Here is a 15,769-nt window from a genome sequence, read left to right as displayed (position 1 = left end):
TATACCCTGTCTGCAGAAGCTAGCGCCACCAGGAGGTCATCCTGGCTGTCCTTAAACCCTCCCAGGGATGGAGAACTTACGGCCTATTAACTGTTAGAAGGCATTTTGAACAAGACCGCAGGTGGTAATCAGTTCTTATTAAGACAAGACCTAGGGGGGGCGCCTGGGTGGCTCAATGGGTTAAAGCCTCTGCCTTCAGCTCAGGTCATGATCTCAGGGTCCTGGGATCCAGCCCCGCACCGGGCTTTCTGCTCAGCGGGGAGCCTACTTCCTCCCTCTCTCTCTGCCTGCCTCTCTGCTTGCTTGTGATCTCTGCCTGTCAAATAAACTCTAAAAAATCTTAAAAAAAAAAAAAAAAAAAGACAAGACCTAGGGACTGGCTCAGTCTGAACCCACTCTCGATCATGAGTTCATGAATTTGAGTCCCACACTGGGCACAGAGATTCCTTAAATAAAAATTAAAAAGAGAGAGAGAGAGAGAGAGAGAGAAGACCTAGGTTTCCCGGGGGCTGATCTATCACGCCTGTCTTTCGGGTTCTGGAGCTGGACAGCATACAATTCCGACAGCTAGTTCTTGGTATTTTTTTTCAGCTTAAAAGATTATTTTTTTGAAGATATGAACAGAAACTAATTGGGGGAGGTACGTCCCCTGGCAAGAGCCTTCAAGAGACTAGAGGAACAGAATAAAAGACTTTCCAGGATGTCGTTTTAAGGAGGATATTAAGAGTCTATATCACAAAAGAGCCTTGTTTCCAGAGGAACCCGATCTGTACATGGGGATGGTACACTCAGAGCTAAAGAGCACGCGTGAATACAAGCACTGTTACACGGCTGGAAAAAGAAATCTTGCTAAGTGGCAGGTAGAGAGTAATGGTCTGGACCAGGTCACCCGTGGGGAGCGCCAGGTCAAGGAACCGGGCTTGGTCTGGGTTTTGAGAAGTGGGGAGTGGGGTGGGTGCAGGGGTGCGGGCTTTTGGCAGGGAAGGGAATGGCATGAACCGAGATGGGAACCCCCAGGGACAGTGCGCACGAGCAGGTGTTGGGGGGACCCCTCTTTCCTTTTAGAGGGTGACGCCCAGGGGGAGGATTATGCCCTACACAACATGGCCTGTGTGCCTTCTTGCAGAGGCCCGGTGGTCAGCCCCGTGGACTTGCCCAGGGCAGGTCTTTGTGCCTTGAGCTTGTGGGCATACGTTTCATAAAGATCCCCTTTACTGGAGAAGTCTGTGGACTGATGGGATTCTGATTTTCTACCGCGTGAAACGTGGGGAGTAAAGACAGGGACTCTTTTGGAATATTTTAATTAACTTATTTTATTATTTTTAAAAAATATTTTGCTTGTTTATATATCAAAAGTGAAAAAGCATATGATTCAACACAACTTCAAGAATGTTGGACCCCACACTTGGGTATCCTTATGGGGACTGTGTGTAGCTGTCACTGTCCAGTGCATTAAGAGAAACAAACAAACAAAGAACAAAGATTTTTCACTGAAGAGGGATGGGGGGGTTGGGGGGGAGGCGGTCAGGGTCCTGTTTGGGTTACATTCATTCATTCAACATCTATGCGCAATTCTTCAACAAACTGGGTCTTCATACCATGCCCCCTAGCTCGTTGGCTTTCAGAAAGATTATCTAGCGAGGGTAGTTAAGTCCGAGCTCGTGGTCTCTCTCATTCTCCTCTCTCTCTCTCAATCTCTCTCCCCCTCTCTCACGTGTCCACTGCTCGCACACAGCAGCCGGAAATGACACATCGAAGTGAGTCACCAATGCGGCTGTGAATCACCCTGTAATTGGGGAAAGTTCTGTCCTGTTAGGTCGTGCAGCCCCTTGCTCTCCTGTTCCTAAATATATTGGAAAATTTTGAAAGCACGCTGTCCTCGCTGTAGTCTCTCTGACCCACCACATCCTTTTGGTCCCTAAAGTTAGATCATCTTGGCAGGGGTCTTCGCCATGGTGTGGAAGGGCCAGGACGGGAGAGGAACCACGGGGCTCAGGAAGCCACAAGGGGGCAGTGTGGGCCCCACCACGCTTGCCGCCCAGAGGGGCAGCTAGTCAAGGGGCCAGACTCCTGAGAGGCAAGACACAAACCACCAGGGAACATGACAAGCAAATACATAGACTACGATTTTCTTGAGAGTCCTCTTTCTCTCTCACAAGCACACAAGGACAAGGATGTGATTAAATACCCAAGCACACCCCTGGCATCCCACCGTCCCCACCGGGAGATTAGAGCCAAGAACCAGGCACGCATCTCACTTCTCTTCCTCCATTCCTGCAAAATAAAGTTAGTGGGAAGCAGAAACCTGCTCCTATGAGTAAACAAGTCACCTACACTCCAAAATAATATATGCACACTGTTTCTGGGGAGGGCGACGGCCAGGTCAGGGCGGGTCTCCGCCCAGGGCCGCGAGACCCTCCGATCTGGGGCGGCGCAGACCTGGAACAGAAAGGGTGCCTCTCCCACTGGCCTTCTTTGGCCCGCCGCCAGCCTCCTCAGCAGTGGCAGACAGTGCAAGAGTGACAGCTACGTGCCTGGAACACAAATCGTTTCCACCAAGCACACAAAAGCTCCCGCAAGCCTTGGGGTGCCATCCTGCCGGGGTCTCGGCGGGGTCCAGGTCTGCAGACCCGGATGGGCAGAGCAGCTGCGCCAGTGGTTGTCTGAGGTTTACAGTCTGGTGTGGAGACCGAGCTGTGCTTCGGAGGTCTCTCCGGGGGGCTCCACCGTGGAGTTTTACTGAAAGGTCCTCTTCGCCATTCCTGGGAGAGGCTGAGGTCTGGCATGCAGATTCGAAAGATTTACCTTTTTTTGGTTTTTGTTTTGTTTTGTTTTGTTTTGTTTTTCCCTAAAGGGCAAATGCCTTCTTTTTCTCCAGAAAAATTAATGAAAATATATATATATATTTTATCCTTTAGAGTTCCTTCTTGGATGTATCTCCAGTTCTGTCCCAGATGAGGGCTGCTGTTCTCGCGGTCAGGGTTCCATCACTTGGCCCATGAAAAGGACCGTTCCTGAGGATGGAAATGCGTGGGAGATGAGAACAGGAAGAAAAGGCACAGCTCACGCAGCCCCATGTTTATGGATGAACCGAGATGTGAGAACGTGAGTGAGCTGTTAGGAGTCACAGCTGCTGTTGTGACTAAGCTAGGGCTGGGGTCCTGGCACGGTGCTCTGTTGGTGACAGAGCGTTGTCCCTGAGTGGAGGAGGTGAACCAGAGCTCTGGATTCTTTGTCTGGAGTCCTCCCGGGGTAGGAGGGAGTGTCTACACCTGTCTAGACTGGTGCCTGAGGCAAGAAGATGGGGCGGGGGCGCGGGGCCCGGGGGAGAGGGCAGGGGAGCATCGCGGCCTCGGCTCACCTGTGGGGTTGTGCCGCACCACGAAGAGGAAGGGTCTGTCCATGATGATCTCCTCAGGGGCCATTCGGGCTGAGACGATGATGGCTAAGAGAGAAGGAACAAGGTTCTAGAACAGAGGGACTGGGCACTGGCGCCTGGACTGATCAGCAGGGATGCCCGGACACCGGCCTTCTGGTGGTAGCCCTTGGGGGGTGTCTAGGAGGCTTGGCTGTGAGCCTTAACAGTTGAGGGAGATCCTCAGAGGCCTGGTTGATTCCAGGAGTTTCGCCGAGACCTGTCAGCTCCTCACAAACAGCCATTTATGTAAGCCTTTGTAGAGCGTCTTGGTGAGCAAGTTCCTTAAGCTGACCAGCCACTGGGAGAAGAAGCCAGGCTTCCTTTGCGGGGTGGGGGGATGTGCTTTTCACCTTCAAGGGACCTCTGGAGCCGTCGGGTGAGGGACTGGGCTCCGAGGCCAAGTGAACCCACTTTCTAGGCTGAGAAACTCTGTTGGGGTCGGGGCGATGCCCTTGGCATCAGGGCGACGAGAGGGTGCCACTTCGTGAGGGGAGCCTGGTAGAGCAGGGCCACGGGGTTCATCCCAGATGTAGGCCCCTCCTGGAAGCCTTGAGCGGAGGACCCCCCCCCCCAGACCTCACCTGAGCCCGACTCACCTGTAGAGGAGGAGGCCACCGTGCCACTCTCATTCACCTCGATCTTCACTTTCTGCAGCGCCTGCGACACGTACAGGGCCTCTTGATCTGAAACCCAAGCACATCCCAGGGCAGATCAGCTGGGGTTCTCAGAGACACACCCCCTCTGTCCCCTTGGGACCCCCCCAGTCTGCCAGCAGAAGAAAGCCGAAGGAAAATCTCCTACCTGAAAGACTGGAGAAGTCCGCCTGGTTTGGCCTGAACATGTCCGTCATCCCCAAGTTCTCCAGGGGTCCCCGGAGGTTGACTTCGCTCTCTAGGGAGAACCTGGACACAGGAGCAGGAAACATCTCACGCTCGGGCCTCCCCTTGTAGCTTCTCCCAGTCCCTGCCAGTGTAGCCCCCTCCGGGCCTGGCTGGCGGCCCAACAGGATGGGGACAGATGTGGAAGTGGAGGGGCGCTGGTCTTTTCAAATCTGTGTGGAAGGTCTACCAGAAATGAACATTGTCTGCCTTCTCCCGGCCGGCCCCCACCTTCTTTGCCGGAACCTGGTCTGCAGGCTGTGTTCCGGGGAGCTCATTCTGAAGAGGACTCCAGCTCTGGGTTCCCCTTGCTTCCCATCAGGGCTCTTATTCCCTCCGGGTTTCACTTTATAGGGATGGGGGTGGGGGCGGGGCAAGAGCATTCAAACCAGTGAAATTCTCCCCTTTCCCCAAGCCTGGCATTACAGCATCTGGAAATTTGGGGTCAGCGCAGTGGGAGGCTTCCCTATAATTCTGGAATGACCCAGCCTCGGCTTTCTCCGCCTTCTGTGCTTCTGCAGAAGGATTTTTAAAATCTCCTTTGTTGGAAGCCAGCTAGAAGCTGCTCGGGCTCCTTTTGTCTCCATTGTTTGGATGTTGACTTGAGCCGAGGGGGGTGGGAAAGGGTCTTTCAAAGGCCGGTCTGGCTCCCCACCTCCACCATTTCTCTTCGGCTGGCTTTGACCCAGTATGCTGAGGGTGGCCAGGGTGGGGGCACGGTCTAGAAAGACTCCCCGCCGCCCTCCAGTAGAAACAGGAGGAGGGAGGATGAGCGGAATCTTAATCAAACCCAGGCCCGAGTGTTTCCCATCAGCTTCCCACACATGTCCCTGCCCTGCAAATGTCACATCTGGGAAACTGGAGGTGGGCCTTGCGGGGAGCCCTGGGGGAAGGGAGGGGGCAGATAGAGGGGGTTTGGGGGAGGGATTGGCAAGAGTGGTGAGAGCCAGGGGTGACTTACTTGGGCAGAACCAGGAGGCGGAGCCGTCTGGTCATATTCCCTTTCCACTGGCTGATGAGCTGGGCATCCAGGATGTTGGTGAGGGCAGAAAGAGGCACGTCTTTTTCATAGGGAGCAGCAATGAACATGCTGAGCGTGTCTCCGTGATAGGGCAGTTCCAGGATGTCGTAATAATGGCCGTCGGGGGTAGAAAACTCGGCTGCGAAGACACCGGATTGGCGCACTGTTGATGGCTTCTGCTTTTGTTGGTCCTCACCCAGCACTGGGTTTTCAACGAGTTTGGTCTCCTCTGCCCTTTCTGGAAGCCAGCCTTCTCCCCGGGCTTGGGAGGCTCCCCCAGTCAAAGCTTTTAATCCCCATTTCCCTCCTCTTCGGCCAATTCAGTGTCGTCTGGTTACCCTGTCTCCTTTAGGGCTTCTCGGCCTTCACTCCCTCGTCCCCCACACCCAACCACTAATTCATCCACATTCTTTCCTCCTTCAACTCAACGTCCACCTGTACAGGCCTTCCCCCTGTAGGCTTTGTGAGCCCCCCTTTGTAATCATACTGGAAACACTCGACTGGAGACAGAGGTCGGGGGGTCATATGTGGGCTGGAGGAACTTTCTGGATGTCCGCTTTGTCATGCATAAGCTAAAGCTACATTTGGCTGCTCCAGCTAAACAGCTCCTGCTTGAGGAGTCTTTGGCAAAGCTGGGCTATATTCGGGACTTTCTCCTCCCTGGGAGGAGATCCCCCTGCCCCCAGGGGGATGAGGTATAGTCGTGCTGGGACTTTTGGAAAAAGGTCTTGAACTTACTGTAGTTGAACTTGTTGGTCTGAGCCATCATGGGCACGGAGACGGTGCTGCCATCAGATTTGTGGAAGAGGCGGTGGTGGGTGCCCGACTTGGGGAAAGGGGTCTTCCACTGGCCGTTGAAGTAGAGCGCATTCACCAGCATCAGACGCGTCAGCCGGTCCACAGTCCCTCTGCCCAGCAGGTCGCCAATCATGCCTGCCAGAAAGCCAGGTGAGCGGTGACGGGTCAGATAGGTTTCAGTGCTACTAGCAGGTTTCCCTCAGTTCTCAGATTGGATGTGTGTCTTTGAGGCAGACTGGGGGTGTAAGTGAGTGGGGCTAGCTGTGTTCAACCTGTTCTGTCTTCCTAGGGATCTCGGGAGAGCTTCCCGCCCAGCACACGCTCTGCTGCTGGGATCCCGTCTGGGATCAGACGCAGAGAGAAGTCTTCCCTAACTTTGGCTCTTCTCTTGCTTTGCTCCCTAAGCTGTAGTCTGGGAGAGCTGTGTTCTTGTTCATCTCACAGCCCTTTGGAGCACCCTTAGAGATAGCCCACGGGAGGGCCTACTTATGAAAACAGAGATGCTCTGATCCCTAGAGCGCCTGACCCGTCTACGGAGAGGAGCACGCTGACAAGGAGACCCTGGGGTGCTGGGGGTTTGTTTCCTCTGCGGGCCCTCGGGCCTCCTGTCCCTGCCGGCTCACCTTTTGTGTGTTGCTTCACCCAGTCGTTGATGATGAACCTGGCTCTCTCCACCTCTGAGAAGTCCACCTGCTTGACTGTGGTTCGGAACAGCCTGAAGAAGTAGGGCATGAAGCCGTGAACCAGCTTCAAATCCCGCTGGACGAAGATGGCGTCCGCCGTGCTGATTTCGTCCTTGTTCCACGGCCCCATGAGCTCCTTGTACAGCTGGCGGAGGGCAGGTGCCATGCCCTTCTCTGTGCGCGGACACGACAGAGAGGACACGTTAGCTTATGTTAAGCCAAGGGCGCCCCTTTGGGCCAACTTCCCCCACGAGAGAGGCCCAATCCTGCCGGTCTGAATGGGGCTCTTCTGCTTCCTGGGGACCTCTGGACGGAGATGCCCTTCCGAATCTTAACCTCTTCTTCATCTCCCTCTTTTCCTCAAAAAATCTCAGGTCCCCACCCTTTTGTGGGTTCGAAGATTTTTCTCTCCTTTTAAGTCATGAACGCTACTTTTTTTTTCTTATCGGCACAATAGCAATGAGAAACATTTCACCCGCAGAATTCGATGGAACCCTCACGGCAGCTCTGTGTGGGAGATAATTTTATTGTCCCTACTCTGCAGATGAGGAAACAGGTCCACGGGGGATGAAGGTGTGCAGGGAAGGTGGGACACAGGAGGTGACTTGGCTCAGCCGGGGCTGGTCTTCCCCCTGCTTCTGGTTGGTGATGCCCCTGTCCCAAGAAGACAGGGTGAGCACCCGCCCACCCCGCGCTCTGCCCCATCTCTCACCATCAATCTGGAACCGCATGGCCTCTTGGATCTGCTGCCGGGTCTCTCCTGCTGTGGTCAGCTGCAACATGGCCAGGACAGAGGCTACCCCATAGGGGGAAAAAACCATGTTGCGGTCCTTGGAGGCCTGTGCCACCTGCTTAAACACTTTCACTCCGAAGTCTGTGGCCAGTTCCGCTGCCCGAGTGTTGTGGAGGTAGGAGGCCGATGCTTCACCAAAGACAAGGGCCAGGCCCAGGGCAAGGCAGACTGTAGACATCTGCATCCTAGAGCAAGCGGAAAAGAATCTGGTGAGGCGAGAGTTCTGGAAGAGGCGTGGGTGGGGCGGGGAGACGGGCCCCCCTGCCAGGGGCCAGGCTCCCTGTGTTTGCCGTGGGCGGGTGATGCGTGAACACAAGGAAGAGACCCTGAGGAGGGCCCCGATTCTGAGCCTTTCCCCTCCGAATCAGCCCCACGGAGCCCTAGGTGCGGTTCTACCTGTGGGACTCCAGCAGCCCCCTAGCAGCGCCCTGCAGTGTCTCTCCCTTTGGAGGGGCGGGGAGGACAGAAGGCTAAATTATAATACTGCCTTTGATTTCCATAATGCTTTTAGTTCTCTTCTAATGTTCACCACTATTCATTCATTCAAGTCTGCAGGCATGAAAGGCCCCTTCCCAGAGGAGGGCGGGGAGTCCTAATGCAGAAGGACAGAGAATCCAGGCCCTTGTTTCTGGGCGGTGGGGCTGTGGGTCGGGCCCCGCCGGCTTACGTGCACTCAGATCTGCAGGTCTCCAGTGGAGGGAAAAGAGGAAAAGCGGGGATTGTGGATGGAGGGCACGTCGTGGGAGGTGTTGCGCAGAGGAGCCTTCTTGTCCTCAATCCGAGGAAGAGACGGAGAGGTCTGGTTTTTTTCTCTCTTACCTGAAGTTCTCAAAGGTGCCTTGTGATTGCTGGTCTGTCCTGCTGCTGCTGCTGCTGCTGCTGCTGACGGTGGCGATTCTGCTGCCCCAGAGGGGGTGTGGCTCCCTTGACAGTGCTCTTGGCCCTGCAGCCAGACGCAGCTGTGTTCCTCGGCAGCCTGCTACCTCCCTTTATACCACTGTGGGCAGGAAATAGATGAACTCATCTCAGCCCCACCCACTTTCTGGATCTGGAAGTCCGGCCAGGCCCCCTCTGCACCTCCCTCTGCCAAACTCGCTGAGGCATGTGTGTGCGTGCTGCTCTGTGTGTGTACGTGGGTGAGGGGGGTCGGGAACAACTGAGCAAACCCTACTGGCCTTGGCCCAAGGGCTTCCCTGGACTTGCCCCCCCTGCCTGTGCCCTTCTTTTTGGAGATGATCTGCGAGCTTGACCCCTGGCAGGGCCAGACGGCCCCAGATACCCTGTGTTTGCAATGAACTGCACGGGGGAAGCAGTTTACATTCCTTCCTTTTCTTTCGGAGAAACGGGTTGCCTCCCTCCTCTTGGCCTCATCCCAGCGGAGCGTGCCCTCTGATTGTCTGGGTTATGATTGTCTAGGACAGGAGCACACAGAGGACTCCCTTCCGTTTTTTTCCCTCTTCCCTGCTGGGGGCCAGCCAGCCCGTCGATGATACACAGCTGACTCTCCCACGTCTCCAGACTCTCGAGGTGCCCCCTGGGCTCTCTTGTGTGCCAACAGCTGTGTCTGGAGGGGGTTTGAGTGTGCTGGGTGGGGTGATGGAAGGTGAGAGGGACCAGGGGTAAACGGGGTAAAGCCTTGGCAAGCAATTTGGAGCCTGGGGAGAATTACATCTTATCCTTTCCTCGAGACGCAGACACTGCAGGGCCGGAGCGGCTAGTGAGAGAGTACATGTGTGGCCTTTTGTTTGTGGGGTGCGCCTTTAGGCCACTGGGCTTGGAGGTGGAGGAGTGACCCAACAATCCTAGAGAGGATGGGAGTTGGCCAGAGGCTGGTGTGTGGGACCGAACTCGGGCATCTGGGGGCTTAGTGGGGTCAGGCCACGTGCCCAGGCTGTTATGGGGTGGCTGGGTGGGACACGAAGCCCTTGACACTGTCTTGCTGGGTGTAGGTGGTGGGGTTCAACTGGAAGTATCCATGGAGACATCCGATAGCAGAATCACAGGAAGTTTGAGTGGGTGGAAGCATCGGGGTATTTGTTTTGGATCTTTTCAGTAAGCAGATGCCAAGGGCAACCGCAGCTGGACGGCTTTCCCCACTTGTACTCGGCCTCCGCCTCGTTTGTTTTCTCCGTTGCCCCTGGGAGTCAGGTGGGGAGGGGGTGGCAGGAGAGAAGGGCAAGCCTCGGTCGGAAAGCTAGGATCACCCCCCCCTTTTCCAGTACAGGCCCGTTCCCATGTCACTTCTTGTTCATGTCCTCCTCCGCTGGTCTGGTTTGCAGTCCCCGAGAGAGTGGTGAAGCACGAGGGGGCGGTTGCTCCTGACCTCTCTCGAGGGGAGAAGACAGAAGCGCAGCCCCCAACCCATCTCCTACCCCCAGGAAATGCCCCCAGTGCCCTGCCCCCCACCCCTGGGGGCATAAGGGTGAGGGGGACAGGGCCGCGGGTGTCAGGGGTGGGAGGGCCAAGCCCCAACCTAGTGGGGCAGTGGTTGGAGATGCGACTGGAAGGGGTCCCTGGGGGCACCCTGCTGCCCGTCCTCTGGAGCCTCCTGGAGCCGAGCCTCCTTCCCTTCTTCCGTTGGCCGTACTGGGAACCGTCGCCCCTCGCCTGGCCTTGCCCAGCCAGGCCTTAGCCTACAAGTCCCTGCTGTTTTCTGCGGACAGCTTGCGTCCTGCCAGGGCAGTGACTGATTCCACCCCTGCTCCTGGACCTGACGGATGATCCTGATGGCATTCCAGCAAAGACCCTCTGTTCCCAGGCCTGGAGGGGAGCAGCTCTGTGTCCCGTTGGGAAGAGCGGGGATGCAGTTTACGACGGCTGACTTTTTTTTTTTTTTAAGATTTTATTTATTCATTTGACAGACAGAGACCACAAGGAGGCAGAGAGGCAGGCAGAGAGAGAGAGAGAGGAGGAAGCAGGCTCCCCGCTGAGCAGAGAGCCCGATGCGGGGCTCGATCCCAGGACCCTAAGATCATGACCCGAGCCGAAGGCAGAGGCTTAACCCACTGAGCCACCCAGGTGCCCCACGAAGGCTGACTTTACGAAGGCAGTCATGGGTGTGAATGGGTGTGAATTAGAAACTGAGGCAAGGCCCAGTGTCACCAGGTCCTATGCTGGGGTTTCTGACTCTTCCTTTGACTTTCTGAGGAGCTAGGGCTGCTAGATGACCAAACCCAGACTTGACCTAGGTCACTGTCACTCCTCTGTGTGGTCAGGCCTTGCTTCCTCCCTGTCTGCTCTCTGGAGACCTTCCACATGTCTCGGTGCAGCTAGGTCCCCCCGCGGTCCCCCAGCAGACATTCATGTGACACCCTTCTCAGAATCCATCCTGAGTCAAGGGGCTGTCACTTTCCCCCCTTTCCCTGAACTCCAAGCGGACAGCCTTGACCTTGCTCAAGCCATAGCTCTTTTGTAAGGGATCAAACAGACAAAAGGAGAAAAGTCCCTGCTTTTGAAATTGCTTGATCTCTGATTCCCAGAGGGTCAGAGATAAGGGGGTGAGTTATAAGACTGTGAATTTCTGGGGAAGTTTCAGTTCCAGCCAACTGGGAAAGATGGAGCCATCTGTCCGCCAGCAGGTGGTTCGTGACTAGACCAGAGTCACATTTTCCATGACTGTCCCCCACGCCCCCACCCACAGACCCCAGCAGCCCCGGCTCGCTTCTGGCCTCAGAGCAGCGGGTCTTCCCCGCACCCCTCACCCCTGCCTTCCAGCTGTCCCGGGGCCTGCTCTCCTCTCTTCCTCTTTGCGTCCCCTTTGCTCTCCCAACACCTGCCCTCCACTGGCTTTTCCACTTTCCCTTTCTACCGCTTCTTGACTTCCCTGTTCAACCCTTTCTCAACAGGTTTCCACTACTGCTCTAGCCACGGGAGCTCTCTCCCACTTTCCCCCTTTCTTTCTCTTCCGCTCTGACTCAGTCCCCCCTTCTCTGGCTTCTCCTCTTGCAGAAGCCCTTTTACAGTCAAATGCTCTGCTCCGAGTCTTCCTGTGGGGAGGGGAGCCCTGCCCCCTATCAGTTACACAGGCTCCCTGGAATGCTGGGGCCTGCCCTGCCGATTCTTGGTGATTTCACTGGGAGAGCCGGGGGTGGGAGAAAGACAGGGTCCTTCTAACTCACAGCACTATTTCTGGCCTGGTTGCTTTCCAAACAACACAAAGCCAAAAATAGCCTGTGTTTGGGCTAGCCTGGCGCTGCCCCTCTCCTCGGAGTGAGCTGGGGTGAGTGGCCTGTCTCCAGGCCTCTCCTCACTTAAGATCATGCCCCTGGGACCCCGACAGGCACGTGCCTTCTTGGCGTGTCCAGGGTCCGTTCTCACACAGGTGCCATGCCCGATGTCCCCTCCTCTGCCTCCGCAGCCCCCTCCCCTTCTCTGGCCACTGCTGGCTTTCTTTCCTCACACTCCGATAAACCTACAAACCTACGGCCTGAAGAAGGCAGAAGCCCCAACCCGCCACCTAGCCCCAGCCCTGCTTGTCCGCGGCTGCTTTTTTCCGCAATTCTATCCCAGTATTTCAGAGCAGGGGACACTGGGAACCATTTAGTCTGGTCCTTCAAATTTGCAGGCATGGGCCCTGTGGTCTACAAAGGGGGCGTGAAGTGTGTGAGGCCACAGGGCACCATCCAGTGGAGGAGAAAAGCAGTCACGGCCAAGGACAGACCCACCCGGACACGCGGATCTGACGCCTTGCTGGCTATGTGTCCTCAGGCACAACTTAACCTACAGATGCTTCGGTCTCCTTTTTCTTTCTTTCTTTTTTTTTTTTAAGATTTTATTTATTTATTTGACAAACAATGATCACAAGTAGGCAGAGAGGCAGGCGGGGGCGTGGGGGAAGCAGACTCCCTACTAAGCAGAGAGCCAGGTGCAGGGCTCCATCCCAGAGCCCTGGGATCACGACCTGAGCCGAAGGCAGAGGCTTAAACCACAGAGCCACCCAGGTGCCCGTCAGTCTTCTTTTTCCTAGATAGGTGCGTAGATGACAGTTTATAGAGAAGCTGAGAACGACTCCCACCTTTCTAAATATTGCCTGTGAGCATGCGGCGTGTTCTAGGCTCTCACTAAGTGGCAGCCGGCCATGCTTGGTTGGGACAGAACCAGAACAGGAACCTAGACAGCTTAAGCTGTTAATCTTGATACAACTTGAGCTCCTTGACGTTAGATGTTCTGTTCGCCTCCCTTGGCCTGGGGCAAGTGTTGGCATCAACTGTCAAATGCCCTCGTGTACTCTGGGTCACATCTTCCCACTGCCGCCCCCTGCCTGATGGGGAACCTCTGGCTGGTTTTGCCGATTTTAGATCTTAGGAAAATGTTGCTCTCTGGCCTATGGGGTCACATGTGGATCTTCCTGACATTCGAAGCTTGTCCTGACCCCTGAGGCATGCAAGGAAGGAGGGGAGCTTGTTTTAGCAGAAGGTAAAAATCCAACAGAACTTGGGGCGCCTGGGGGGCTCAGTGGGTTACAGCCTCTGCCTTCGGCTCGGGTCATGATCTCAGGGTCCTGGGATCGAGTCCCGCATCGGGCTCTCTGCTCAGCAGGGAACCTGTTTCCTCCTCTCTCTCTCTGCCTGCCTCTCTGCCTACTTGTGATCGGTATAATAAATTAATTAATTAAATTAATAATAAATAAAAAACAAATAAAATCTTTTTAAAAATCTGTATTAAAAAAAAAATCCAACAGAGCTTGACCAACTCTTCTAGAAGGCCCTCTTGACCCATTCTCTGCCACCCACGTCCCCGGTCCCTTGTCAGGTTCCCATACTCTTCATCCCTTGGGCACACTTCCCCTGTCCCACGGTCATGTCTGTACTCAGCAAGCCTACTGTGCTGTCGCCATGTTTCATTGATTTTTATGTCCTGGGAGGGCCCCGAGGGGCCGTATCCTGTTGGGGGCTCTCTCATAATGTCGCTGTTCAATGAGCACCAAGACCCCCACATCCCTCAGGCAAAAGTGAGCCTCCTCTCTTGGGGGAAAGCAGCAGAGGGAGCCAGTGGGGCCCAGTGGGGCCCCAAGAGGAAGTCTGATGAACAGGGAAGGGTGGGGTGTACAGTGGCCGGGGTAGTTGTGACCGCAGGGTCTGCTGGTGTCAGCGAGAACGAAGCCGTGCAGGCCTGTGGGGCACCCCAGGGACACCCTAGGGCCACCTTCCATTTTTCTTCACTCACGTATGTAGATTGTCCAGCTCTGATTCACTTCTCTCCTCCTTACCAGAACTTGTTCCTCGTTCTCTGAATTCCTGAAACTCCCTTTGTAACTTTCTCTGGACACATCCTGTTTTATTTCACCCGGCCTGTTGTGTGAATCTTGGCTCCTCTGAGATGGCCAGATACTTATTGACAACAAGTGTTAGCTAGTGTGATTTCGAGCAAGAGACACTTCGCTGCCTGAAGGAACGGCCACGCTGGGACAGATTTAATGTGTACACGATCATTAGATGAAAAGCTACAACTGTCTCTATACCAAGCTGTGGGCCAGGGTGTCAGGGCGCAGGCTCGAATGTGGGGGGAAGGCTCCCCGGAGCCAGAGGGACTGGTGCTGGTTTACGAGGGAGAAGCAGCCTGGCCTCGGCAGCGGGGAAGCAGGGAGGTCCAGAGGGATGGGGTGTGCGCAGGAGGCACAGAGCTGCTTGGGCAAAGGGAAGAAAATGCCCCCACCCTCTCTCCGCGCCTTCCTCTCCAGGGACCAGTTTTTTTCTCTTCTGGCTGAGGCTTCTTGCCTCTCTCTCTCGTCCTCCCAGAAAGGAGCAGGCCTCTGCTCTTTCAGCACCCGCCTTCTAGATCCTTGAAATAGATGTACTTGTTCTAGTCTGGTTTGGTTCCGAGCTCCGGACACCACAGCTCCCCTGAGTGAATGCCCAGAGAGACGGTGACCCCAGGTCAGTGGGGGGAACCTGGGGGTGGCAGAGGCCCCAGGGATGAAGCAGCCTGCGTGATATCGCCCAGATGGAATTTGCCACTGGAGAGTCAGGGACCTCCCGAGTCACTGGCCATTCCTCTCCCTTGCTTCCTTGCCATATGGAAGCAGGCGCTCTCTGCATGTCTTTCCCCCTGAGTCACCCCGGGCTGCTCAGTGAGCAGCTGACTTGATGAGCTGTGATGCACTCGGGCTGCTGGCGTGCTTGGCTATTCCAGGGCCCACGACCCTCCTCCTAACCTTCCCAGGATTTGCAGCTGGGTCCGGGAGAATGGGCACAGCACGCTTGCTCTCAACACAGGGTTCTCTGATGCTCAGCCGTGCAACCAGATGCTGCGGGCTCTGGTTATCACACTTCCTTCCTAGAGCCTCCTTCTCCCTAAGACAGGCGCCACGACTCAGAACCAGACGCCTTCTGTAGAAAGAGGCAGATGTGGCCCGAGGACCAGCAGGAGCATCTGGGCAGCTTCCTTGGTCCCTCTGAGCCTCCACTTTTCTCTTCTGCAGAGTGGGGAGGGGGATGCCGTTTTCATGACAGCGCTGTTAGCATTTCAAAGGATAGCATGGTGAAGTGATCAAGTGTCTCTGTCCATACAGAGAAAGTGCCCCATAGGTTTCAGCTGACTTTAAATCCTGCCTTCCTGGGGCGCCTGGGTGGCTCCATCGGTTAAGTGTCTCACTCGACCTCAGCTCAGGTCTTGATCTCAGGAGCGTGGGTTCGAGCCCTGCGTTGGGCTCCATGATGAGCATGGAGCCTACTTTAAATAAAAACAACTTGTATTCTTAAATTTTCTCCCTGTGTGTCCTCTCCTGAGCCACTTGGCTCTCAAGCAGAGGCTGGGACCCCTGTGCCAGAGGGGGGCCAGTGAATCAGGCCCTCGGGAACCCCAGAAGCTCAGCTGATGGGACTGGACAAAAGCCCCACTGGCGCAAGGAGAGCCATCAAGGGTTCTGGCCCATGTCTAGCGCGGGCAGGAGGGGACCAGGCTTCCCGTGGATACGTGATGAAAGCAAGGTCAATGTGTTAAGAACTTGGATCTGAAGCGGGTGCTTAGGGCTGGTAGTGCCTGCCATCCCTTGTCGTCCAGGACCCAGAAATACATGACACCCTCCTCCTGAGTCCCTTGCCTGGGGGGTCTTGGTATGCACACCCCCCCCAAGTGTGTTGGGAAATAGCAGTAACTTACATCAGCTCTGCCTTCGGGGTAGGGGTGCTGGGGGAAGGAGCTGGAGCTGCAGAGGGGAGGGGAGCCAGGGTGGCAAGG

General features: G+C 55.5%; 1 protein-coding gene across 1 annotated transcript; it reads right to left on the bottom strand.

Annotated features, from left to right (window-relative positions):
* Window positions 1-1,319: 1,319 nt before the first annotated feature.
* Window positions 1,320-8,569, bottom strand: SERPINE1 (serpin family E member 1). Its single transcript, XM_059414600.1, has 9 exons — window positions 8,411-8,569; window positions 7,511-7,776; window positions 6,739-6,972; window positions 6,056-6,250; window positions 5,258-5,456; window positions 4,220-4,320; window positions 4,015-4,101; window positions 3,362-3,445; window positions 1,320-3,014 (listed from the first exon to the last, which is right to left on the bottom strand). The coding sequence occupies exons 2-9, from the start codon at window positions 7,773-7,775 to the stop codon at window positions 2,977-2,979; spliced, it is 1,203 nt and encodes a 400-aa protein (XP_059270583.1). The 5' UTR covers window position 7,776; window positions 8,411-8,569; the 3' UTR covers window positions 1,320-2,976.
* Between the last annotated feature and the right edge of the window lie 7,200 nt (window positions 8,570-15,769).

This window comes from Mustela nigripes, chromosome 11 (assembly GCF_022355385.1).
Source record: "Mustela nigripes isolate SB6536 chromosome 11, MUSNIG.SB6536, whole genome shotgun sequence".
Classification (NCBI taxonomy): domain Eukaryota; kingdom Metazoa; phylum Chordata; class Mammalia; order Carnivora; family Mustelidae; genus Mustela; species Mustela nigripes.
Note: the sequence above shows the minus strand (reverse complement) of the source record. Positions and strands in the feature narration are given on the sequence as shown.

Excerpts from the sequence above, each read along its gene's own strand:
- SERPINE1 (XM_059414600.1), bottom strand. The coding sequence starts at position 7,775 with ATGCAGATGTCTACAGTCTGCCTTGCCCTGGGCCTGGCCCTTGTCTTT. Across the intron at positions 5,457-6,055 it reads GACCAACAAGTTCAACTACA|CCGAGTTTTCTACCCCCGAC; the intron begins GTAAGTTCAAGA and ends GTGTCTTCGCAG. Across the intron at positions 3,446-4,014 it reads GGTGGCCTCCTCCTCTACAG|CCATCATCGTCTCAGCCCGA; the intron begins GTGAGTCGGGCT and ends CTTCTCTCTTAG.